The sequence below is a fragment of the Oryza glaberrima genome, chromosome 12, assembly GCF_000147395.1.
Source record: "Oryza glaberrima chromosome 12, OglaRS2, whole genome shotgun sequence".
NCBI classification, from domain to species: domain Eukaryota; kingdom Viridiplantae; phylum Streptophyta; class Magnoliopsida; order Poales; family Poaceae; genus Oryza; species Oryza glaberrima.
The window spans coordinates 22694578-22718872 of record NC_068337.1 but is presented as its reverse complement, the minus strand read 5'-3'; the positions used below and the strand labels follow the sequence as shown (position 1 = coordinate 22718872).

At 43.0% G+C, this 24295-nt stretch overlaps 3 protein-coding genes across 4 annotated transcripts; 1 reads left to right on the top strand and 2 right to left on the bottom strand.

The window, feature by feature from the left end:
• Positions 1-748: 748 nt before the first annotated feature.
• On the bottom strand, positions 749-6257 carry LOC127757712 (pyridoxal kinase). 2 transcript variants are annotated; one of them, XM_052283279.1, is made up of 13 exons: positions 6099-6257; positions 5765-5882; positions 5152-5251; positions 4968-5072; positions 4702-4785; positions 4496-4569; positions 3860-3924; positions 3547-3610; positions 3364-3429; positions 2417-2473; positions 1888-1932; positions 1710-1763; positions 749-1268 (listed from the first exon to the last, which is right to left on the bottom strand). In XM_052283279.1, exons 1-13 carry the CDS (start codon positions 6194-6196, stop codon positions 1128-1130), a joined length of 1071 nt encoding a protein of 356 aa, XP_052139239.1. In that variant the 5' UTR covers positions 6197-6257; the 3' UTR covers positions 749-1127. The 2 variants fall into 2 exon arrangements, with proteins under 2 accessions (XP_052139239.1, XP_052139240.1); XM_052283280.1 differs by having other exon boundaries at positions 5158-5251.
• A 4959-nt stretch (positions 6258-11216) lies between these two features.
• On the top strand, positions 11217-17435 carry LOC127757597 (E3 ubiquitin protein ligase DRIP2-like). Its single transcript, XM_052283143.1, has 7 exons — positions 11217-11708; positions 13358-13457; positions 14385-14715; positions 14865-15274; positions 15377-15427; positions 16388-16460; positions 16810-17435. The coding sequence occupies exons 1-7, from the start codon at positions 11423-11425 to the stop codon at positions 16975-16977; spliced, it is 1419 nt and encodes a 472-aa protein (XP_052139103.1). The 5' UTR covers positions 11217-11422; the 3' UTR covers positions 16978-17435.
• Positions 17436-18128: 693 nt separating this feature from the next.
• On the bottom strand, positions 18129-22660 carry LOC127756846 (uncharacterized). Its single transcript, XM_052282235.1, has 11 exons — positions 22529-22660; positions 21943-22089; positions 21678-21809; positions 21395-21534; positions 21097-21183; positions 20760-20888; positions 20019-20171; positions 19672-19773; positions 18987-19157; positions 18812-18891; positions 18129-18684 (listed from the first exon to the last, which is right to left on the bottom strand). The coding sequence occupies exons 1-11, from the start codon at positions 22593-22595 to the stop codon at positions 18651-18653; spliced, it is 1242 nt and encodes a 413-aa protein (XP_052138195.1). The 5' UTR covers positions 22596-22660; the 3' UTR covers positions 18129-18650.
• Between the last annotated feature and the right edge of the window lie 1635 nt (positions 22661-24295).

The window sequence follows — 24295 nt, the reverse complement described above, 5'->3', positions numbered from 1 at the left end:
ATTACCTCTCACAAATTTTGTGAAATTCTTTACGAATAACCAAAACCATAAGAATTTAGAAGACTCTTAATATTTGGGTCCTATCTTTCATCTGAATCCTTTTTTTTCCGCGCAACATCTAAAAGGCGATTCCTATAGTTTTTTATATATTTTTCCATCGTACGATTTAAATCGCTATGATATTCTAATTATGCGTTTCTCCTATTCTTATGTTTTAAGAATCACATGTTCCAAAGGAGCCCAAAAACCTTATAAAGTTTGTGTGTTTGAAGGAGAAATTACCAACAACAAAGTTCTACTATACTACAGCTGAATTTTGAATTTCAGAATCATCATTTCAATTCCATATATCTCACAGGTTTCAAAAAGGCCACTTGGTTGACTGCCTTTCTTGAGAGGGTGGAAGTAACTTTATTTCATATTATTCTTTTATCCCCAGCTCATGTGAATAAAGATGAGCCGTCGTTTGATCCCCATGAAATATATTCCGAGGAAAAAGAGAGGAGAAAAAAAGGATCCAAACGTGTCGACACCTGGCTGGTTTACTGTTTATTTCCACGTGGAAATAAGGTCACATCCAACGAGGTCAAAGGCAACAGAAATATTCAGTAAAAATTGTGCAACTTGCTGTCTGAATCACGCACCCAGTAATCTCACAAGCTAAAAATTTAGCTTCTGATGACCTCAAAAAGTTGAAGCAGATACAACATCAAAATCTGGAGTTTACCAAAAAGTTGCACAACACACATCAACGGAACTGCCGTTTATTCATTGTAGATTTTACACAAAATAAAGCTTTCCAAGATGGAGCTATCCCTTGTACAATATCAGTCTCATAGGCACAAAAACATGACAAATTGTAAAGGAGATTAAAAAGAGAGAGAGAGAGAGAGAGAGAGAGAGAGAAGGCAGCATGTGTATTATTTTGTTTTTGAAATCAGACCCTTTCTTGTTTTGAAACTATGATCAACTAAAATGGTATCCCCAGAGTTGAAGCCAGGAAGCATGTTGATGAATATTGTGCATACAAGCAGAATACCAAAATTGTTTTTAACACTGGTACTCTCCCTCCAGTCACTATTCACTAATTGATGTTTGATGATGCTTGCCATGGTTGTGATATGGTTTCAGCTATACTTCACAGCCTTGCATGTAATCTGGGGGCTTCGAATTTCATCCTGGCTTTGAATCAAGCGGATCTCTAGGCTGCTGGTGGAGGGGTCAAACCCAGCTCTTTTATAGTCTTCCACAGTTCTCCTTAGGAGTGCCTGCAGAAAATTTCTGTACATATCAAAGCTTCTAGGATAATGCGAGTAAACTTCGAATCCGAATTGTCTTGCACGTAATACTTCAAAAGCAAACTTATCCTAGGCCTTAATGGCTGACTTGTCATTTGCATTGTATAGAAAAGAAAGCCTTCTACAGAACATGTTTGAGCTTAGAATAACACCTAAACTGAACCGGATTTAAACATGGTCGATGTTATATAGAAGAAAGAGGGTTGGCTACAAACAGGTAGCTGCTGATGTCAATCAATAACTGACCATTACGAACTGGGTCCAGCCTGTGATTTCAAATTCCTGTCATAGCTCTAATTACATGAAGCACATAAACCAGGAAACAGGATTGCGAATACACCATGCTGCTAAGCTTGGCATGCAAAACACATGAGCGATCATAAGTATTAAATAGCAGCACAACTGAGATACCTGCAAACTGGATACCGCCAGTTCAGCCGCCCTCTCAAGGTTATCAGGGTATTTCTGTACAAATCAAAAGCAAAGAGAACTTAGAAGTGGTTTTAAAATGACAAGAAAATTCTATAAGAGCAATGGTAAACTTCATCTGCTTTCGAGAAAAAAATGGTAAAGTTCATCTGGGACCTACATTACTCCATCCTAGTAGAAGGGCAGTTGTTAAATCTCCAGTGCCCTGCAAAGCATTACGAATTCAGGATAAAATTTATGCAACATGAAAGTACTCGATGAAGTAGTTACTGATAGCAATGCTATCAAGACCAAGCTGGCACAGAAGTATTTGTTCAAAGGTAACAAAGAAAAGTTCCTTGCTTACTCCTTTTCTCAACCACCCCTTGATCCACTTATGTCACTTAAAACTTCACAAACACAGTCTAAAAAGGAAAAGAAAACCTAGCCTAGTTTGTGTCTAACCTTGAGACAAGAAATATGCTTTTCTTCATATTGGAGCACTTTTTGGTTGTGCAGCGTTTATAGATATTATGTAGGGTTATTCTTCAACACTACGGCTTTGCCCACACCCTGATATCAAGATCAGCTATGGCAATCTGTTACCTACACAGTGACCTAGATGTTGACTATGAAACCACAAAAAAAGAGCATGGAAAATTACGTCAATATTAGAAAGGATCCCTCTGTCACCACAGTTGAGTGCATACCGTGAAATATGCAGGTATCTTGGGTATCTCAATCTTAAATTGTTCTGGTGGTTGTTCCTGAAAATCAAGACAATAAATTGCCATATGAAGAACAAACTGGAACAATAATATGGATTCAACTTAAAATCATTCCAATGCACCAATTACACAAATAAAACATAAATTGTACTAAAACTGAATCATATATCATCAGGTGTTGACAGCATTCTCAATGGAAATAGCTGGTGCCATTTCTTTTATCCCTATCCTGTTGCATTTTGTTGTAATTGGGAAATATGAATAACTGGTAATCATTTATGAACGAATTATGGTTTTCTGAATTTGTTTTTCTGTGTTACAAGACACCTTGATGAGGAACCTCTACCAGATAGATAATAGCTTTGTCACCACTAAATAGCTAGCAGGACTGAACGCCTGGAACAGATAAACCTCTGCTGTCCCATGATTAAACGTATCTCATTCCATGATGAGGGTTTTAAAAGCTGAAAACTGGATATTCTGGTAAGAAACAAGGGGATTTCAAAAATTTTCCAACTTTTGTATTTTGGCAAGGAACCTGGTTTACACATCAACCTGACAATAGTTCAATACTGTGTACCTAACCTAGTTGACAACTATTCATGAGTACATGTATATATGATAAATCACATCCCTGAGACATCCTGCCGCATGAACTGGCCAGCAGCTCCCAGTAGAGCACATAAATAGCATTGCAAGAGACATAGGGCTCGAATAAGATATGCAAATAAGATTGCTTTTAGGATTTGCTGTCTCCATAAATTGCCAGCATAAGTGTATCTATTGTGTTCTACTCACAGTTCCCATTAGGCTTCCTAGGTAAGATAACTTTTGCTGAATAACTGTAGACCAGTAAGTTTTCCGTCTTCAATTGCAGCACACTGACAGCATGTGCAAAGATGTTGATCACATAAACGTTAAAAGTTTACCTTTGCTTTTTCGTGGCTTCCAATGAGGAGCAGCTTATCTTCAATAAGTGCACTAGTTATTACCACCTGAAGGATCATGACAATCAAACAAGTAAATAAACTAGTGACTGCACAGGGGGATCATATGACCCAAAACACTGAATACTTCTCTTGGTTTAACTATCAATCAGATAAGGGTCAAACCTTTCGCGGTCCAGCACTATGTAGCGTATTGCAAGCTTTCAAGCCATCTTCTTCACAGGTAATCCTATCCACTATAAATAATTAGCTCCCTGGTACTAGGTGACAAATAATATAGAAGTCACAGAACGAGACTGGATTTTCCCATAAAAATGGACCTTTCAGACCAAATCAGCAGTAAGCATATTGACAAGCTTTGCTTCTGAAAAGAATTTGTGTGATAATTGTGCTAACATAACTAGATAAGTTTTTGTGGTATATGAACATAACAAAGAATTACTTGTTTTCTTTTTTACCAAAAGAAGAGCATGACTACCTTAAACCAGTGAGTAGTTCAACTTCAAATTGGTTAGGTGTAAGCATTGTAGCAACTGGGACAACCTAAGGATGATTAGATCACAAAATGAATGTATTAGGATAAGTAATCATATATGGGGGCATGTGCAAGAATTAGAGCATGCTTAAGAATCATGAGAAATAAAATAACATATTTGAAATGACAGACTCTGGCCTAGAGTTTTTCACTTGATAACTAGATCAGCAAAAGTGAACACAAGCTAAGGAGACCAACTTCTGAACACAAGGTGCACAGCTTGGGCTGCTTGGTCCTAACTTACTAACCAATTCCTCTTTGCTCAGAGGGGTTCTAAAGTGTAATCACTTGTTAAAGAGATGTACTTTAACTGTTGCATTCTATTCCTCAGTTCTTTTTATGTGACGTGGCTAGTCAAATTTGAACTAGCCAGCATCATACATATAAAGATGGAGGTGGTATAACAAAAGTAGCAATTCAGTCAAGTGAAGGGATTTGCTTATAGAGGTTGCTCACACACCATGTCGGAAAACAGTCAAAGCTTTCATTTTTACAATCAGCAGCTTTTACATGCCCAAATGCCCAACAATAAGAAATTTCCAGCATTTTATATTTAGCGACTTGAATGGATTAAATCACCTTCTGTTGATAAACAGATATTAAATCCTGAGGGACATATAGTTTCCCTTCATCACCTAGAACCGGGTCACAAACTGCAGAACATTAGCAAACAGATATCAGTCATTCGTAATCAGTCTTGAGCTATGACACAATTGCCCTATAAAATTTGGTAGAGACAAAACACCATAGAGAAGAATAGATAATGAAAGATGAGAAAAGATTACCATATACAAGATCAGGATTGACTGATCGTAATTTGTCAACAACTTGTAGTACAGTAGTTAAAAAGGAAACAGATCCAATATAACCTGAATACCATAAACATCATGTTACTTTTTGTTAAAACACACAAACCTTATTTGGCAGTACAAAGGAGATGGCTAACCGGTATGCATGCCATCGTGATGAAAACATCACCAGAAACAGGAGAGCTTTTTCTTTCTTTGACATAAAGGATGGGAAAGTGTAAAATGAAGAAGAAGTCATTCACCTGTTAATAAATGGGTATAATGCAATAAATCGTTTTCCGCCAGCCCTTCAATAAGATCCCACAGCTGACTGCCGTTGAGGACCTGTCCTCTAAATGTTGGGTACCCTGGGATATGAAATAACAGGGAATTATTCAGGTGTGTCAAAGAGATTGCACGTGCGATGTTGAACGAAGCGCAGCCCACCTCTACCTGTATGATTAGAAAACTGTACCGAGTTTATCGGATCCACATCAAAGCCCAGGAGTTGCAGGGGAAAGACTGCTGATTTGTTGCCAACGTATCCCTAAATTAAAAAAAAAGGCAGGCCCAACAGACCATACATATCAAAGCGAAAAACTAAAACATAATTCACTACTTGTAAAACAAATCCATCATACACTAAAGAATTCCCCAAAACAACTCAACCAAGTTGTATTCTATGTCAAGGAACTTGCTTCCTGAACTCTCATCTCATCTCATCTCACAGAAGGACAAAGCAGCCTTGGTCGCAAGCTCTGCGCAATCCGATTTAGCAAGCGCTAACGATTTTACTCACATCCTTCATTTTCCCACATACATTATCACAACCAGAGTAACACACCCACAAGAGGCCTAAACTAAACACCTGCACATGTAAAAGCATCCCAAAAAAAAAACCCACACATCTTGAGAGCACATCACATCTTGGAGCACAACTCCAAGAACCTCAGATTTGCTCCCGAACCCACTCGATATATATACGCTTCCATGGAATGAGGAATGAAGAGCAGATTGGGATTGAGGGGGGGGGGGGGGGGGGGGGGGAAGAAGAAGGAACCTGGACGGTGTGGGACTGGATGCTGAGCACGCGTCCCGTGTCGGAGGGAAGCGCGACGGAGAGCACCGGCGGCCGCGCCATCGCCGTCCTCCGCCGCCGCAGCAACCACCTCTCCTCCCTACAAACAAACAAAAATACCAACACGAGCTCACCAATCAATCCCTCCTCCTCCTCCTCCTCCTCCTAGTCAACAATGGCTACAGGACGGACGAAGCAGAGGGAGAGGAAGGAGAGGTCAAATCATCCAACCTAATCACCTTGACTAACAACTTACTAACCCCAGTTAGTATTATTATTCGAATTAAAATATCAATCCACGCCCACCCTGACCCACCTCAGGAAGAAGAAGAAGAAGCTGGGGCGCGGGGACGACCACCACGAGGGGCACGTGGGGTGGAGGAGCGGCGGCGACGGCACGGCGACGGCGGTCATGCGACGGCGGCGGCGGCGGAGAGGGAGAGGAGAGTGTGTGGTAGGGATGATATGGCGTGATCTGGACCGTCCGTGGATGATCCGACGGCTGGCAGGTACTTGGGTGGATTGGATGGCTGGAATGGACAGTTTGGGCCCAACTGGGCTGGGGCCTAGTGGGGCCCACGTAACAGGCCTAGTTATTACTTGTGTGCGGGCCTAGTACGGAGATTTTATGGGTATTTTCAGAGAAAAAGTACACTGAAGGTCCCTCAACTTGTCATCGGGATACATAAACATCCTCAAACCGCAAAACCAGATATGCGGGGTCCGTTAACTATATAAAACCAGTAACCCGAGATCCTTCGATTGTTTTGACCCCGGTTTTGGTCTACGTGGCGGCTGAGTCAACGTGGGACCCACGTGGGCCCACCATGTCAGGTGTCCACGTCACCCTCTCTCTTTCCCCTTTCTTTTTTCTCTTCCCTTTGCCGCGGGTGAGTAGCAAGGAACAGGCGGCGGCCGGCGGAGGCGGCTCGCGAGCGCGCGGCGGCCGGCGAAGCGGAGGCATGGAGAAGGAAGCGGGAAAGGAGGGCGGCGCCGCGACAGCGGCCGGCAGCGGCAACCTCAGTGGGGAGGCGGTCGTTCCATGAAAACCTAACCACTATCAACCCTCTTGCCCAGATGTGGACAAAGTGGCGAAGCTCGGCGCTGCCGTGTCTGATGGCTAGAGTGAGGGCGTCGCCACTGCAGCGGACAACCCAGAGACACTGGAGCAGGTGATTGGCTTCTCCCCACAGAAGCTTGAGGCCATGGGTGTGGACGCGCTCATGATCTAGGCGAAGATGGCCGACGAGGATGTGCCGTTCGAGGTGGCGTTGGCCGTGGGTCACCATCACCGCGTTCGACTCTCTGGTGTCGCCCGACGAGTGGTCGGAGTCAAATGACTCCGACGCCTACATCACGCTGGTGGCGGCCATCCAGTTGTGTGACCCGTCGCGGCGCTACGAGGCGTTGGGCGCGCCGAAGGTCACCGTTGTGCAGTCGGCGAGGCTGCTCGGCGCAGGGAGAACAACAGTGGGAGGTTCAAGGTAAGGAGCGCAGGGGCGCCAGCCGCCTGGAGGCTGTGCTCCGCTTGGATGGCTCGGACCTGGAGGCGGTCACGACGAGGGCCTACCAGGGCCGACCGGAAGACGGCCACCAGGCTAGCGCCTCGCCGGTAGAGCTCGGCTCCGGTGAAGCCGAGGAGAAGGCCAGGCCGGCGTAGACTAGCGCATCGGCCTCCGTGGAACGGCCGCCGCCACGTAGAAGAGGTGGAGGACGATGCCGGCCTTTGCGCCACGGCGGGATCTGGCGGGGACGAGGGGGACGGCGATGATGCCGCCCGCAAGCCACCTCTGCCGGCTGCCGTTCAGCCCTATCCGCCATCACGCCGCGCGCTCGCCCGCACGCCGCCGTCTTGGTAGATTGGAGGGGGAAGAGAGGAGAGAGGGGAGAGAGAGAGAGAGAGAGAGAGAGAGAGAGAGGAGAAGAGGGTATTTAGGCACTGACTCAGCGCCGAAGACCGTGGTCAAAGCGCCACGGTGTACAAAAACAGCGCTACGTAGGACAAATCCGGTATCAATACTACGCTAGGACCTCGGGTGACCGGTTTTGCATAGTTAAGGGACCCCGCATATCTGGTTTTGCGGTTCGATGACGTTTTTTATCCCGATGACAAGTTGAGGGACCTTCGGTGTACTTTTTCCTTTTTTTCAGGGTTGATTGGCTGGGCCTGGAGGCAGATCGCATTAAGCCCGTGTAGTAAAACCTTGTTTTTATTTGTTTGTTTCTCTTCTAGGAAAATTATGTGAAATCTTTGTTTGTGTGTGGTTTTTCAGATGGGCCCGTATATATAGGGCTTAATTATAATTAATAAATAAAATATATGGGCCATGAAGCCAACCCATGGGATACGTTATTACTGAACTACGTGGTAATTCTATGTATATATACAAATCATCCCCATTTAGTATAATTGCATACTACCTCCGTTTATAAATATATGACGCCGCTAATTTTTTTTTGACAAACATTTAACTATTCGTCTTACTTAAATTTTTTTGTCAAAATGTAAAATACAATAAGTCTTAATATGATTACGAAGCTTATGCCACTTGATTTTCCAATTAAATCTAAATACACACAAAGAAAGATGGAAACAATCTATAGTGGTATTTGACCAATAACGGTGTTATAAAGGGGTAATAATTACGGAGTAGTGGTTTTGCTGTTAAACATGAGGATTAGATGAAGATCTAACAAGGTTAATTAATTTATCCATTTAATTGATCAGTTTTGCCTTTTTTTTTTCACTCTTTGTTCGAGGATAATTATGTGGGTATATATATTCATGCAATTTTCATTTATTAGTTTCATAAACTTATTAATCCTCATAGAAAATTGTATATATTTCTCAACCGGGTACTTCTTTTTTTAATTATAAAAAGTAGCAGATTTATTACTCCCTCCGTTTCCCAATATAAGTCATTCTAGCATTTCGCGTCATTCTGGCATTTCGCACATTCATATTGATGTTAATGAATTTAGACATATATATCTATCTAGATTCATTAACAACAATATAAATATGGGAAATGCTAGTATAACTTACATTGTAAAACGGAGAAAATAATATTTACCATGGGATCTTTAAATTACTCTCTTTTAAATTTGAGCAATACAAATAGCTAAGCCATAGATACTACACAACTAGTGAAACAAACAAGTACTATACGTAAATGCCACTAGAAGTTAAGTGAAACATCAAACACCAACCACTCATGCATACATGATGAGCAAGTCAGCAAATGGTTTTCTGCACATCATATAATAAATGTGGAGTATAAAAGGAGTAATCAGTTGTGGGGGATGCATGATATTTATGTTATCTTAAGCCACGCTATGTCAATTATAAATGAATGAAATTGTTAGACATCAATTGTTCCATGTGTGAAACCAATGTAAAATGTAAAATAATACAAAGATATTTACTTTCATACTAGTTTATGAAGACCAAGCAAAAAGTTTGCATAGTGAACTATCAATTTCAATTCGGCAGCTTTCTACTACAAAAGGCAAATATGTTTTTTTTTCTTTTATAGCTCAACATACGTTGAACACATGGATATATAAAAAACTTTAACAGTGAAAATGGCTATGATGTGATTTTGCAAACTATCAAAACAATCCATGAAACTTATAATCTTTGTAATATTATTATGTACAGTTTGACTTTGATGCAGACGTAGCAAAATTCGCATAAATAGGCATTATCATATTTCCTAGAAGAAATTTATATAACACGAAGTGAGACCAATGGCATTGACCACAAAGAAAACAAAAGTGACTCCGCACTATACTAAAACTAACGCAAGATGAAAATTGATCCAACAACAGTGTTGCATTTGCGAGTAACTAGCTATTTGTTTTGCATGTATACACCAATCAGATATCATAATGTCTTAATTTCTTCGCTTCAAATACAAAAGTGCTTACACTGTAACCCATCTACCCGTGCACGTTGACAATACATGTTACTGCATTCATGCTTAACATCAGTGTTGTACAACATAACATATGAATTAAAAATTGTCACGGCGTGATCACCTTAATTATTCTCTCCACTTAAAGCAAAAAAAAAAACTTACAATTAAACGCACCTAATGGCGCACACTGATCCATGCATACGACGACATTTGATACGTTAGTCCAGTGCTACTAAACATAGAATGCTTATCTTCTCCAACTTAGCACGCATGGAAAAATCCACCCAAAGTATTTCCCAAATACAAAGTATCAACCTTTGACACGGTTGAACAAACTGTGTTAGCATTCGATACAACTTTTTACTACATTCATATCGTGACATTAACAAGTTAGTTTTGCTTTTCATGACAAAGAAAATAAAATAAACCAATACATGATATATTTAATTTGATACTAGTTTATGAGGAACAAGCAAAATGTTTGTTTAGTGTACTATCAATTCTGACAGCTATGTACTGTAAAATGTACTAAATGACAAAGAGGTTTATTTTTTTTCCTAGCTCAACATATGTGTTGATTGCACGGATATGAAAAAAAAACTTTTGCAGTGAAAACACCCATGATGTGATTTTGCAAACTACCAACCAATCTTGTGGTACTAGTGCAATTCGCCATATAATGTTCTCCCTGGATATGCTTACGGTGGTAAGTTTGATGCACACATAGTAAAATGCACAGAAATAGGCATTGCCACATTTGTTACCAGAAATTCTTATAACACAATAGTGAGACCACTACTTTCGAACACGAAGGAAACAAATGTAACTCTACATGAAAACTAAAGCATGATGTAAATCCAACCATATTAGATGTCATTCCATTTTATTTTGCGTGTACAACACAACACTTAGCGATCGTCGTATCATGAGTGTCTTCTTTTCTCCGCTTCAAATACAAAAATGATGACACTAAAACCCATCAGTCGGTGCACATTGATCCATGCACGCGGCGACTTTCACGCTTAACACGAGTGCTGTACAACACGACACATCAATTAGAAAGCTAGCGTGGTGTAATCACCTGAAATTTCTCCACTCAAAGCCTAAAAAATGCTTACGTTTAAACCCACCTACTGGCGCACACTGATCCACGCATACGACGACACTTCATACGTTACTCCAGCGCTACCCAAAGATAGAATGCTTATCTTTTTCCAGCTCAGCACACACGGGAAAAAAACCCCACCCCACAATATGCAACGCATCGCCCTTTCACACAGTAGAAATATCTGTCTTGACGTTTCGATTCGACTCTCGCTACATTTATACCGTGACATTAACACCGCCAAACCTATATCAGATTAATTTTGCTTTTCACACCAAAGTAAAAAAAACAAAAAGTAAATCAAAACAAAAGGGTTGGAAGAGAAACAAAAAGGTAAAAAAAAAAAGAAAAAAAAAAGAAAACCAACCAACCCAAAGTGCCTCCCCTCCTCCTCCTCTTCCCCTCGATAAATACGTAAAAATACCATTTTTTTTTTGGTTCCTCGTCGTCGTCGTCGTCGTCGGCCTCCTCCTCCTCCGCTTCGATCTCTCCTCCCATTTCCACGCTCCGGAGGCGGCGGAGGGGGAGCGAGGCGGCGTCCCGCGGCATGCGGAGGAGGAGCTAGGAGCCTCTCTCTCTCTCTGTCTCTCTTGCCTCGGAGGGGGGCCCCACGCCATGCAGACCGGGCCCGCATCGCCGGAGGCGGCGAAGGAGGAGGAGGAGGTGGTGGAGGAGGAGGACGACGAGGAGGAGGGGGAGGAGGATGGGGGAGAGCAGCCGCGGCGGGAGCGGGAGCGGGAGCGGGAGCGGCGGAGGCGGAGGCGGAGGAAGCGGGAGGCGGCGGCGGCGGCGAGCGAGGTGGTGATGGTGAAGCGGGAGCTCCTCGCCCGCTGCATGACGTGCCCGCTCTGCCGCCGCATCCTCCGCGACGCCACCACCGTCTCCGAGTGCCTCCACACCTGTAACCACCCCCCCCACCTCTCTCTCTCCGTGCGGCGCCACCGCACGCCGGAGAGCTCCAAAACCCCCTTTACCACGGCGATCTAGCCGCCGCCGCGTTTCTCGAGCATCGCCGCTGGCGACGGCGAGCTCGCCGCATTTCGTGATCCCGGCGGAAGCTTTGTCATGCTATTATCGCCGATTGGGTTTTCTTTATTTTCTTTTTCTCGCGTTCTTGCGTGATTTTAGGGGGGGATTCTTGACGTGCGTTACCTACGGTTTCGTGTCGCGGCTGCTGCACGTAAATCTGGGGGGAGAGAGAGAGAGAGAGAGAGAGCTTGGGCTTTTGGGGCTCTTGCTGTGTTTTTGTTTGACTTGACCACGTCTATAACTTCTGCTGCTACTTTTTTTTCTCAGCTTGCAGAGATTCTTGCCTTGTGAAGCTCTGCTTCAGTGCATGAATGTGTTTTTAGCTTCAAGATATTGATCTTAACGTGCACTGATATATTTCTGTACTCTTTGATCTTTTATGCGAACCTGGCAAGCCAGCTGCTGCTGCTTTGCTGGCTGTAAACTCGTTGGCATTGTTGTTTGCGATGTGGTATACTTGTTCATGATGTTGTTCAAATGCAATGCTGCATTGCTCTGGTGCGATTCATAGTCTATGATTTATTAATTTTGGCGTAGTAGTGGATGGTAACATATTGGGAGGATTGGTTCAGAGTACATCATTTCCCATTACATGTGGAGTCTCTGTCTCTGAAATGTTAGCATGTATTGGTGGAACTCTACACATAGCTGTGTGAACTCATGGTGCGGTGAGCATTTGCAAACAATTTGGTTCCTCCGCATGCATGAATCAGTGATGAATTTGTCTGAACCGTGTGTGCGCGCCAGTAAGATGTTGGGAATCTCGGATTTGTTTCAAACGCTTGCGAAATCCTTAGTTTCTGTCTGGTATTGTAGAAATGAAATTGCCATTTCTAGGAAACACCTTTTAGGGCTTAAATCCTTGTAGTATAATGTTTTATGCACTTGTTTCACTGTCACATCCATTGTATGGATGCATATAATCTTCCTCTTTGTATGAATGCATATCATCTTCTGTGATTTATCTTCTTATTTTTACTGTTTAGTGATGTATCCGCATACCAGTTTATTAAGCCAAGTGTAGCTTTGTCCAAAAGTAAGACTGCCCAAAGACATCATTATGGATAATATGTGTTGTAATGAGGATGCATGATTGCTTATTTGCTTTATTTCTGTTTATGATGAATATCTTATTATCAAAACATGCACATCTTCCTGTTTCGCTTAAGTCTGCAATATGTTGTTGATGTTTCAACTGTTTACTGTACATGAACCTTGTTGATCAGACGAATTTATTTCCTTTTGACCCTCTTAGTCAAACGTTGGTTTTGAGCATTTTTGTGCTACATGGCCCATTCTAGTAGAAATATCACAGGCTTTTGTTCATTTACATGCACCATTTTCTTTCTCATGGTAGAGAAAAACATGGAACAATTTTATTACACTTTCCATGGAAAAGTTTTTTTTTTCTGTAGATTTCTCGATTTCTGTGATTTTAAGTATATTTCCTTGTCCCACTCTTCTACACTATGAAATATGCACCTATTTATTTACTCACACTTTCTTGTTTGCACTATGCAGTTTGTAGAAAGTGTATCTATAAGAAGATTAATGATGAAGAGCTAGAGCACTGTCCAGTCTGTAAAATTGATCTTGGCTGTGCTCCCCTCGAGAAGCTTAGGTATTATTCTTCTCATAACCTTTTCTTGGGAGAAATTACTTATAGAAGTACATTGTGTCATATTCTTTTCTAACTGTTCTTTTTCTCTGCCATATATGTTAGTTACCACTACTTTGACTTCACATAAGTTCCCTGGATTTCTTACTGTAATGCACATATTTCCATTGAACAGGAAGATGTCATAACTTGATATTCGATCACAAATCATCACGATAGATTGTCTTGCTGAACTATAGATAATAACAAATAATAGATGATAACAAGCAAGGTAGGCATGGAAAATTATAAATTCTTAAGCATAAACGATTTATTCAGCTTGTGGATAAGCTGGAATGTGGCTATGTTACTGTCTGTTTGATGAAGTGGTGGAACTATTATGCAGTTACACTCCAGTTATGGTTAGCAATTCTCTGTAATGTTCCAAACCACCAAATAATCTATGTTGCTTAATGCTTCTTGAATCCTATGAGGTTTAACACAGGCATGCATTGTGTAACATTAGATGCCAGTTGTACAATAAGGCTCTCACATAAGAATTCCTTATACAGATATGGAATTATGGATAATTTTTTGATCAGCAGTGTTGTTTCTTGTTGGCATCATTTTGTTTTTTTAATAATTGTTTGACATGGTTTGAGATCTATGAGTACCATAGCTTCTCTGTCATTGGATCTTCTTTTTTTTGAGGACTTCTGTCAATCATTTGTTCATGAGAAAGCCCATTTAGAGAAGCCTCTGTATTAGGTGGGACTTAACTTGTCTTCACCAGAGACATGCTTGTTGTTACGTGTAACTGAAATGTAGCTATTTGACCAAGATTTGGCAAATAAACTTGATTATGTAACCCTGATGAATCATGGAAATTTTAGTGAAAACAATTTTGGTTGTTGACATGTGGTTCCTCATTTTTTAATATCTTGATTTCAGAGCTGATCACAATATACAAGATGTGAGGTCAAAAATATTTCCATTGAAAAGAAAGAAGGTTAATGCTGAAGAGGTTGAATCTCCTATTGCGCCGCCTGCTAAAAGGAAAGAGAGATCTATCTCTTCATTGGTGGTCAATACACCTGAAATAACACCAAAGAGTTTGACAGGGCGCCGAACAAGGGCATCTACCAGGAAGTCTGCTGCCGCATTACGTGACCTTGGTCCTATCATTCCTCCTGTGAAAAAGGATAGTGATAACACCAATAAGAATGCTGATAATTCAAGCTTGCTGGACAGCTTGAGCAAAGTACCTCAAACAAGAAGACAGGTAAGAAATCCTCTAGCAATCCAATCGAACCATTCCCTGTTAGCCAGTAGCTTTGTACTTTGTGTTTTCACATTATCTACATGGAGCCTGTGCATCCCCAAGTGCCTTGGAAATTATCAAAAACTAATCAATGGAAGAACCGTTTGCAGGTATTGTCAAATGCGGAAACATCGAGTCATCCCTCCAGTAAAGATAAAGGAGGTGACGATAAGGACTTGGACAAGTCAGAGCTCTGGAGACCTTTAAATTGTCTTGTAGAGGCTGCAAGCAAAACAAAGTCCTATAGATCAAGTTCAGCTGCTAGGGGAAATCAGCCCACTGAATCTCCTAGTAGTGCAAATGCTAGCAGAACTAAGGCTAGGGAGTATCTGCTTAAGTCCAAAGTTCAAGATGAGAAGAAAGAAGTTCCTGTGGCAACAGTTCCGTTTAAAAGGAAAGGACCTGGTCGGGGGAGGAAACCTGCACAACCCCCAGCCACTGCAGTGTCTAGTCCTTCAGCTAGCAAGCATGAAAAATTATTAACCCCTGTATGGTTTTCATTGATTGCATCATTTGACCAGTAAGTCATCATCATAATACCAATTATTCTCAAATTCAGTCCAAACAACCTCCTGCATGTGTTTTCCTTCCCCCTTATCTTCTGTGATCCTATTCTTTTCAGGAAAGGTGCTCCACCCTTGCCGCAGATACCAACCCATTATTTGAGAATAAAGTGAGTCCATGTTCCTCACCTCTGTTTGAAATGCATGTCTGATCTAATTTATAATTTGCACTGAGATGGATGTTCTTGGTGTTTGTATGAAATATACGTATCCAATGGAAATGGAAAAAGCAGGAAACTTGAAAGTTGGTTTGAACATAGAAGGGATAAAGACTATTTCCAGAGACATTATGCCATGACCTTTAGCAATAGTGTCATTTGCATGTGCGTGTATTCGCATAACTGGTTTCCTCCAACGTATATAACCTTTCTGACCTACTATTTGACAAAACTTGATTCCATTTAGCTCCGCATGCATGTGCAGAGGATTTAGATAGACAGATCGGTCATTGGTGATTGGTGGCTAGTTCCTGCAGATAACTGAACATTTGATACCTTGACACCACAACATTCTTTGTTTTCAATTGTGTCAACTACACTGTGCTAAGCGGGAATCCAATTTCAGATTTCCAGCCTTTGAAACCAAATTGGTTGTTCATAAGGTTGTTCCTCAGGTAGTTTCTACATGGTCTTGTAGTTGTCATAAGGTTGTTTGTGCTGCCCTGGATAGCTTTAGCCTTTAGTCCATCAATAGTGCGTAATTATTTACATATAATCTAAATGGTTTATTACATTTTATTAGCCAACATACCAGCAGATTAGAAGGTCATCCAAAGCTCTAAATTGTATTAATACATTTTGTTGTGAGAAAGTGCTTATTATAGCCAAGGACTGATGGTCTGGTCTGTTCTTGCTAATAACCATGATAGTTAGCCTAGTTGAGGATTCAACTGTCAACTTCAGTAGCTTGCATATTACTTCTTTAGCTTAGTACCTAGTAGCTAATTTTAGCGTAGCTTCAGTTACTTTGTACGCCTGTTGGTGTACTTGGCAGTTATTTAGTTATTTAGCAAAAATATATTCTTTTATTTTTCTTGTAGCTTAACGCATTGTTTATTTATCCATTGATAGAGATGACAATATGCCCGCGTCATCCATCCAAAAGTATATCATGCAGAAGCTCAGTCTTCCAAGTGAGACTGAGGTGAGACTTCTACCCTTCCTGTATTTTTGAGCAACTGTTTTCCTGCACTTTATTTTACTGCAGTTATGAAATATAAGGTTATAAGTAGGCTGCTTGAAAATAATATCCTTAATGTAATTAAACGAAATGCCGTAAATGGTGGTATATCTTGAAACTGAGTAGCTCATTAGCTTAGAAGTAGATATAAGGACACACCTGCTGTTTCTAGCACTTTGTGGTCTATATACCATGTTGTCTGCTAAAATGGCATCCGGGATCTGGCTATCTTCATTTTCTATTTTTACGCGGATGCCAGCTTTGAGTTCAGCATTACAACTCGTCTGAACAGTACCAAACTTTTCATTTGCAGGTTGAAATAAGCTGCTGCGGTCAGCCAGTGAACCCAATTCAACCCCTGCGCAATTTAATAGAGCGGTGGCTGAGGTTCGGCCCAGCTCGCACCTTGCAGACGGTGGTCGGCTCCTCTGGGGGAGACTATGTGATGGTGATATCCTACGGGCGGCCAAAGGCCGCATAGTCTCGAAACGAACCATCTTCAGATGTCCCACCTGTCGACGATCACCGGATTTGGCACAAGGTCGTGAAGTTCCGCCACCCGGGAAAACATATCACCATATATGGGAGGAGGATTCTCTTCTCCCCTGATGACATATACTCAAAAGAAAGCGGCTGTGCCATACTCAAAGCTCCCGTTCCCTCCATTGATGCTGTTGAATGCTGCTCCATTCTGGCAGAATTTGTTAGTTTTTTTTTTCGTTCTTGATATACAGGTAAATTTAAAGTTGCTGTAATTTGGTAGGCGCCGAGAAAACTGGTGTTTAGGTTGGTCAAAGAGAGGATACATAATGTCAGTTTTAGCTGCTCTTCCCTTGGAAGGGATTAAATTGGCTTCAGTTTTTAGTGGACTGCAGCTTGGTTGTATCCTGGATTAATGTTAAACTGATGTGGTACTAGACTGTGAAAATTGCTTCCAAATCCTAAACCATAAGATCAAAGTGATAGCCAATCTGTTCTTCAATCTTTTCTGTAACATCTGTATGCTAGATTTATTTTTTTTCTTTTGCTCCTTTGTTATCCTCTGAGGTCTGTTTGGCACAGCTCCAACTCCAGCTCCACCCCTTCTGGAGTAGGAGCTCATCTAAACAGTTTCAGCTCCACAAAAACTGGGAGTTGGGTGGAGCTCTCTCACAAAATGTTAGAGTTGTGGAGCTGGGTTTAGTCAGCTCCACAACTCCTGGAGCAATATTTTAGAGTTGGAGCTGTACCAAACAGGCCGAATGTCACCCATCTTCTGTACCAGCAGACATGCACAGGCTTTATCCTATTGTGAAGCCGTAGCAGTTGTCCATGAGACAATGAGAATTGATTGCTTGATGACATTTATCTGACCTGTCAGTTTTGCTTCAAATTTAAGCTGTCTGAACGTGTGAATAGGGTGAAAAAAAAAGTTTTGATCAGTTTTTTTATCAAGCTTTCTTCAAATTTATATTTTTATGATTTATTATTTTTTTTCTCTATCATTTGAGTCTTCTTTTTTTGTTAATGAGCTAACCTAACGAGCCGAGCTGAGCCAAGGTGGAAATAACTTCTGTTCAAAATTAAATATTTTTTATTTAAAAGGAAAACTGGATCAATCGAAGCAATTTTGAGCTGAGCCAGCTAAACGAGCTCATACTTTGCTTGAGTTGATTAGTACTTCCTCCGTTTCACAATGTAAGACTTTCTAGTATTACCCATATTCATTTAGATGTTAATGAATCTAGACATACATAGATTCATTAACATCTATATGTATGTGGGCAATGCTAGAAAATCTTACATTGTGAAACGGATGGAGTATCATATAAGTTCATAACAAACCAAAGTACTGAGTTCAGAAACTGACGAACTTTACATATCATATACTATTACTGCCAGTTTGCACTTGCATGAGTTGCGCACAAAATGGAAGAAAGTGCAACTGCATATGTATGGGTGATGATGACCTAGCAAACCATATGGTTTCTGACCGAAAGACAGTGCATGTTCCTGCCATACGTACTCTGACAGCAGAGATAGCTAAACAGTCAGCATGGTTTGCAAAACCTAGTCGTTGGTAGTTACAGTGGAAAGATGTGAAGCAGTCTGACAGGTGAGGTGAGGCCAAAAGGACGATGCAGTAGCTGCTCAAGGGTTATTCGGATCTTCAGATCAAGCAGCTCTCTTCAGACACTCGATCGCCTCCCTGCATTCATGTAAATTTTTAGTGAAAAATTCTGTTTGGAATTACAAGAGCACCTATCAATTTTAGACGTCAATGTTCCGTGGATTGAGTCAGTCAAGCCAGCAATAGAAGAGAAATTTAGCATTACCTTAACGCGTTCTTGACCTCGTCGCTCATGGGGTCAAGTTTCAGTGCCTCCCCGAATGCGTCCACTGCTCCTTTGTAGTCCTTTAAATAGACAAAGGCCATCCACAAGAGTGAGTGAGGCGCAGCTGTGAAAATGTAACTAGATTTTGAGAGCAAAATCGATGACGAGGTTATACCTTCATGAAACTGAGAGCTGCGCCCTCACGGTACCATGCCTTGGACCAACCAGGGCGCAGCATCCTGCACTGCTGTGCATCCAGTAAAGCTCTGTCCCCTTCTCGCTGCCGCAGCCAGCAAAGGCTCCGGTTGGCAAACAAGGTGGCATCAAGTGGGGATTTATCCATTGCCTGCATTCAAGACCAACAGGTGCTGTTTCACATGATTATTTGGAGTAAATTTGAGTGGATCTAACAGGTTACGGAATACAGCGTTTCCCCCTAGCATTCAACTTAACATATCATGAGAAATCACTGTAATTACTTGTAGATGACAATAAAGAGTACTGTTGTTTTACAAGGACCACGGATGGTCCAACACATGTTATTAACAATTTATTGTTCAGCAAAAAAAGTCGTATGGCTACAAGGAAAACTGAAGCCCCTTCATGTTTCCCGTACTTGATATTTTTAGAATTAGCTATTTCTTGTGTAACCTTGTACTGTTCCAAATATGATTTTTAAGTAGAACTTTTACTTTTCTTAGCAATCATGAAAAGAGAGCTGGGCAACATAAGTGACAAACATACCCCCGAAAATAATCATAAAAACAAATACTAAAATTGAAAATCAGCTTCGGATTATAACCCAAATCTCAAATCTGTATCAAGCAGACAATAATTGTGTCGTGCACTTGTGCATGTACCAGGGTGTAGAAGTAGATGGCTGTAAGGTAGTCACCCTTTGCAAATGCTTCCTTTCCTTTCGACTTTGCATCAGACACTTGTTCTTCCACAGGAATAGCAGACTATACAAATAGCATGTTTGGTTATGAAGATTATGTGCATGAGGTATGACAACATTATCAAAAAAATGAGGTATGACAAAGTTCAAACAGTATGCGATGTGTTGCAGTTGGCAAACTAACTATTATGCCCTTGTGACTGATTCAAGGGGAATGCAGCATAAAATGTTCATAAAAAGGCACAATGAATAAGTTAGAACACAGTAACACAAGATATGTTAGAATGAAGCAAGCAATCACCTACATACCTGAGGTTCAATACGTGTGGTTCTCATAGTTCTAATTATCCCGTCAACATTCCAATCTGGCAGACATGGAATAGGTTTTGTCCGAGGAAATAGAATTTCAACAAGCTCTCGTTGACCACGAGCTGCTGCCACCATGATAGGAATCCTCCCTTCCTGCATTGAATTGGTCAGACATTACAAAATGGAAGATGGAAAACATCCCAGTATGAAGAGTAAAAAGGATATCAGTTCAACACTATGACACTCTTTGGGAAACAGTTGCAAGAAAAGCGAAACTGTTAGAGGAACAGAGCATAGCTCGAAGAAAAGCTAGAGAAATTATTCCAATCAAGTATTGATGGGTGAGCCTAGACAAATATCCTGAACAATGGAAGTCCAATAGCATGCTCTGGACCTAGAGATTTCACCATATGAGATAAGTAAACCTATTGTATGGATTAAATCGAATTAAAAATTCACAATTCCAAAACATGCAATGGTGAACTGTCACTATCTACTAGAGCTGCCAATCATGGAATGTCTGATCTAAGTGTAGTCAGAATTAAATCCAAACATATTAATCAGAGTTCATACACACAATATTGAGTTGACATGTCAAACTATACAATGCACTCATGTTCTTAAGAGACCTTTGTTTAGATTATCAGCCAAGTATACAATCACCATATGTGCAAGGCAGATAACATTCAATCCTAAGAGCTGTCAATAACCAGTATGGGGCAAAGGCAGAGGATCAGTTACCTCGTCAGGAATGTTAGGGTCAGCTCCAGCCCCTACCAAGAATTTGACAACATCGGTTAAACTGTCATCAACCGCTTCAGTTAAAGGGGTAGGTCCATTGGTACTATTACCGTTCACATCAGCGCCAGCCTATTGATTTGAAAATATACATAGCAAAGTAAGGTAGCTTTAGAGACAATATCTCAATATAGAACTAAAAAGACATCAACTTTCATCAAATTGACACAATGGCTTTGTTAATATGGGATCTCCTCCCAACCATCTTTTAAAAACCAGGACACATTTAAGTAGAAAAACACATGAGAATACATTAAGTTGGTTGAATATGATACCAGACCTCAACAAGTAGCTTCACGCATTTCAAGGAGTGCCCGCAGCATGCCATCATGAGTGGTGAAAAGATATGATTGACAACTCTGTTGGGCTGAAAAGGAAAAGAATCACAATTTGAAAAAAATGACCAGTCAGATCACAAAATAATAAGAGAGAAAAGCCCACTGCCTCCCAAGTTTCTGCTCTAATTTTTAAAATAAGACATTTAATCATCAAGCCAAGAAAATTTACTGCATTTGTCATTTCATCAATTTATTGGTTCATGTAATCAGGCGACGATAACAACGAGAACCACCACTTACATCAGCACCATGTTCAAGCAGAACCTTCATGGCTTGAACCCGGTCCTTTGAGGCAGCCAAGTGCAGTGGGGCCCCACGATAATTCAGAGGATCCACATGAACTCCTTTGGACAGCAATAGTCTTACAGCCTCATCATGCCCTAGGGCACAACAAAATTAGCACAAAGGTTCAAACAAGATAATCCACAGACAGATATCATGTCATTTGTATGCAAGAAATGCCATATAAGCCATCCTTAAAATCCAGATACGGCAAGTGAACCGAAGAGCACAGTAAGTAGACCATTCTCTGCCGCATTGTGCAGCGGCGTGCAGCCCCTCTCCTCTGGTTTCACTGGGTCACCACCATGATCAAGAAGGTACCCCAAAACTTGAACGTTCCCATCGATCGCGGCATAGAACACTGGCGTTTCACCTACAAGGAGGAAGGCATTTCAGATGTTAGCCACACAGTAGCCTCTCTGGGATTCTTCCGAAAACAATAAACTCCTGGTTCATGCTCTCAAATCATAAATAAATAATACATCACCAAATGTGCCTGCACGCACCTTTGTGACCAACCGAGTTGACATCAAGGCCCGATTCCTCCACAAGGAACTTGCAGCAATCCAGGTGCCCATGGCTTGCAGCGAAGTGAAGCGCGCTTAGGCCATTCTTGTCCTTGACTCCTCGCAAATCCAACTTCTTCGCCATCTCTACAAAGGATCGATTCCACCAGCAGCAGCAAAATCCGAACAACACAGCCATGTAAGTGAATCAAACAGATTAAAAAAAGGGGGGAAAATATACTGTAGCTAATTCAGCAATCCGCACAAATGGGAGTCCAAACCGTAGAAATCGAGTAAATCCAATCCATCTATCCTCGAATTGGAGGATTTCCATCTAAACTAGCCAGCAAAACCGTACGAAATCAATACCCGAATTCGTCATTCCCCCACAAAAAAAAAAAATGAACAGTAACCGCACAGAGCATCAAACTTGCAACAACCCCCCGAAACATCACGCGAGCGTCCCGATCCCGGACCGAAACAATGCGAGATGCGCGAGGAATCAGGCGACGGTTCATCGACTCATCACCCCCGAGACGAGACGAGACGAGAGAGATGGGGGCGGCGAAGTGGGTGGCGCGCTTACTCCTGAGGAGGCGGAGGTTGCCGTCCTGGGCGGCCTGCAGGGCGACGTCGGAAGGGGAGGGGGCCATCGCGGTTCCAGAAGGTTCTGGAAGGCGGGGGCGTGGTTTTTGGGGAGGGTTTTGGAGAGGAGAGGAAGCGGGTGGAAATGGAAGGAGGAGGCATTAATGGCGGGAAAGGTGGAGGGAATGGGTGATTCCACGTGGCCTGACAGATGGGGCCTCCGTTCTGGGGTGGGCTGGTCTGGGCCGAGATGATATGGGCCTAGAGAAATTCAGGCCCATGGTTTGGGGGTTCGGAGAATAAAGAAAAAAAGTACACCCAGAGTCCCTCAAATTGTCATCGAGATACAAAATCGTCAACCCAATCACAAAACCAGATACGGGCGTCCCTTAACCATCAAAACCGTTCGCTTTATGTCCCTCGGGGGTTTTGACCCGGTTTTGTCTGGCGTGGTGGCCGAGTCAGCGTGGAACCCACATGGGCCCCACATGTCAGGATGCCACATCATCTATCCCTTCCTCTTCTCTCCATTTTCTCCTGGGCAGGCTGGCCAGCGTGTTGGGGAGGAAGTCGACGGGGCGAGGCGGGAGAGGAGGATCGGCGGTGGTGGCCGGCGACCGGCGATGCAGCGGCGGTGGTGACCACGCAGGAGCAGGTGGGTCGGCGGAGCGGGCAGGTGACGACCATCATCTCCGAGCAGTTCCCGCCGGACGTCGACGCCAGCATCGCCACGTTCCGCTGGAGGGAGGCGCTGCAGCCCGACGCCGAGGTGGGGCACGACAGCTGAGTCCACGTCGTCATCCGCTGCTCCGCGTCGGCCTCCACCACTGGCGGCGGCGCGGCGTGCTCCGGCGTGTCCCGGGCGTACGACGCACCCAACGCCATGACACCGCGCGCCTCCAACCTCACCGGCGTGGAGATCTACTCGCTGGTGGAGATGAAATGGAAGGAAAGGAGCGGCACGGTGGAGACAGCGAAGCGGCGCGGCGGTTGGGGAAACGACACGGCGAGGACGGCGGCGGGCGAGCAAGAACGGTAAGCCTCGCAGGTGCTTGGTGAGGGTGCTCGTCGCCATCCCGGTCTTGATCCAGATCTCCGTCAGCGAGGTGGCGAGGACGTTGTCCAGGAGGACCGCCGTCGGCGGCGGCGGCATCGCCGCGACGCTGGGTCTAGCGGGCTGCCTCGCCTCGCCGCCACTGCCAAGCTGTCGAGCTTGCCGGCCTTCCCGCGCCTCCGCCGACTGCGCGTGTGGCTCCAACTTCGCCGCCACGGTCGCCCACCGCTTCTCCTTGTCAGCGAGCACGGAGAGGAGGCTGACGCCACCGCCTTGCTCCCCCCCCCCCCCCCCCGCCGCCGCCACCACCTTGCTCCTCCTCGTCGGCGAGCACGGAGAGGAAGCTGCCGCTGCCGACGCCGCCTTCCTCCCCACCCGTCGGGCAGTGCCGCCGTCCTGCCTGGAGCCCCAGAGAGAAGAAGAGTGAGAGAGAGAAGAGGGGAAAGAAAGATGAGGCTGACTTGGACAGGCTGACATATGGGGCCCACGTGGGTCCCACGCTGACTCAGTAGCCACGTAGGATAAAACCGGAAAAAAACCGTCGAGGGACCTGTTGTGACCGGTTTTGTATAGTTAACGGACCCCGTATATCTGGTTTTACGGTTTGAGGATGTTTTTTACCCCGATGACAAGTTGAGGGACCTTCTGTATACTTTTTCCGAGAATAAAACTGCGAGAAATCTTTTTCATACGAGGTCCTCCATGCAAAACAAT

What these genes read in the sequence shown, in the direction of transcription:
- LOC127756846 (XM_052282235.1), bottom strand. Translation starts at nt 22,595, where the DNA reads ATGGCCCCCTCCCCTTCCGACGTCGCCCTGCAGGCCGCCCAGGACGGC. An exon ending in CCACACGTATTGAACCTCAG is followed by an intron (nt 19,774 to 20,018) that starts GTATGTAGGTGA and finishes CTATTTGTATAG; the next exon opens with TCTGCTATTCCTGTGGAAGA. An exon ending in CAGCTCTCAGTTTCATGAAG is followed by an intron (nt 18,892 to 18,986) that starts GTATAACCTCGT and finishes GTCTATTTAAAG; the next exon opens with GACTACAAAGGAGCAGTGGA.
- LOC127757712 (XM_052283279.1), bottom strand. Translation starts at nt 6,196, where the DNA reads ATGACCGCCGTCGCCGTGCCGTCGCCGCCGCTCCTCCACCCCACGTGC. An exon ending in TCCAGTCCCACACCGTCCAG is followed by an intron (nt 5,252 to 5,764) that starts GTTCCTTCTTCT and finishes TTTTTAATTTAG; the next exon opens with GGATACGTTGGCAACAAATC. An exon ending in AGATACCTGCATATTTCACG is followed by an intron (nt 1,933 to 2,416) that starts GTATGCACTCAA and finishes AATGCTTTGCAG; the next exon opens with GGCACTGGAGATTTAACAAC.
- LOC127757597 (XM_052283143.1), top strand. Translation starts at nt 11,423, where the DNA reads ATGCAGACCGGGCCCGCATCGCCGGAGGCGGCGAAGGAGGAGGAGGAG. An exon ending in TACCTCAAACAAGAAGACAG is followed by an intron (nt 14,716 to 14,864) that starts GTAAGAAATCCT and finishes AACCGTTTGCAG; the next exon opens with GTATTGTCAAATGCGGAAAC. An exon ending in ACCCATTATTTGAGAATAAA is followed by an intron (nt 15,428 to 16,387) that starts GTGAGTCCATGT and finishes ATCCATTGATAG; the next exon opens with AGATGACAATATGCCCGCGT.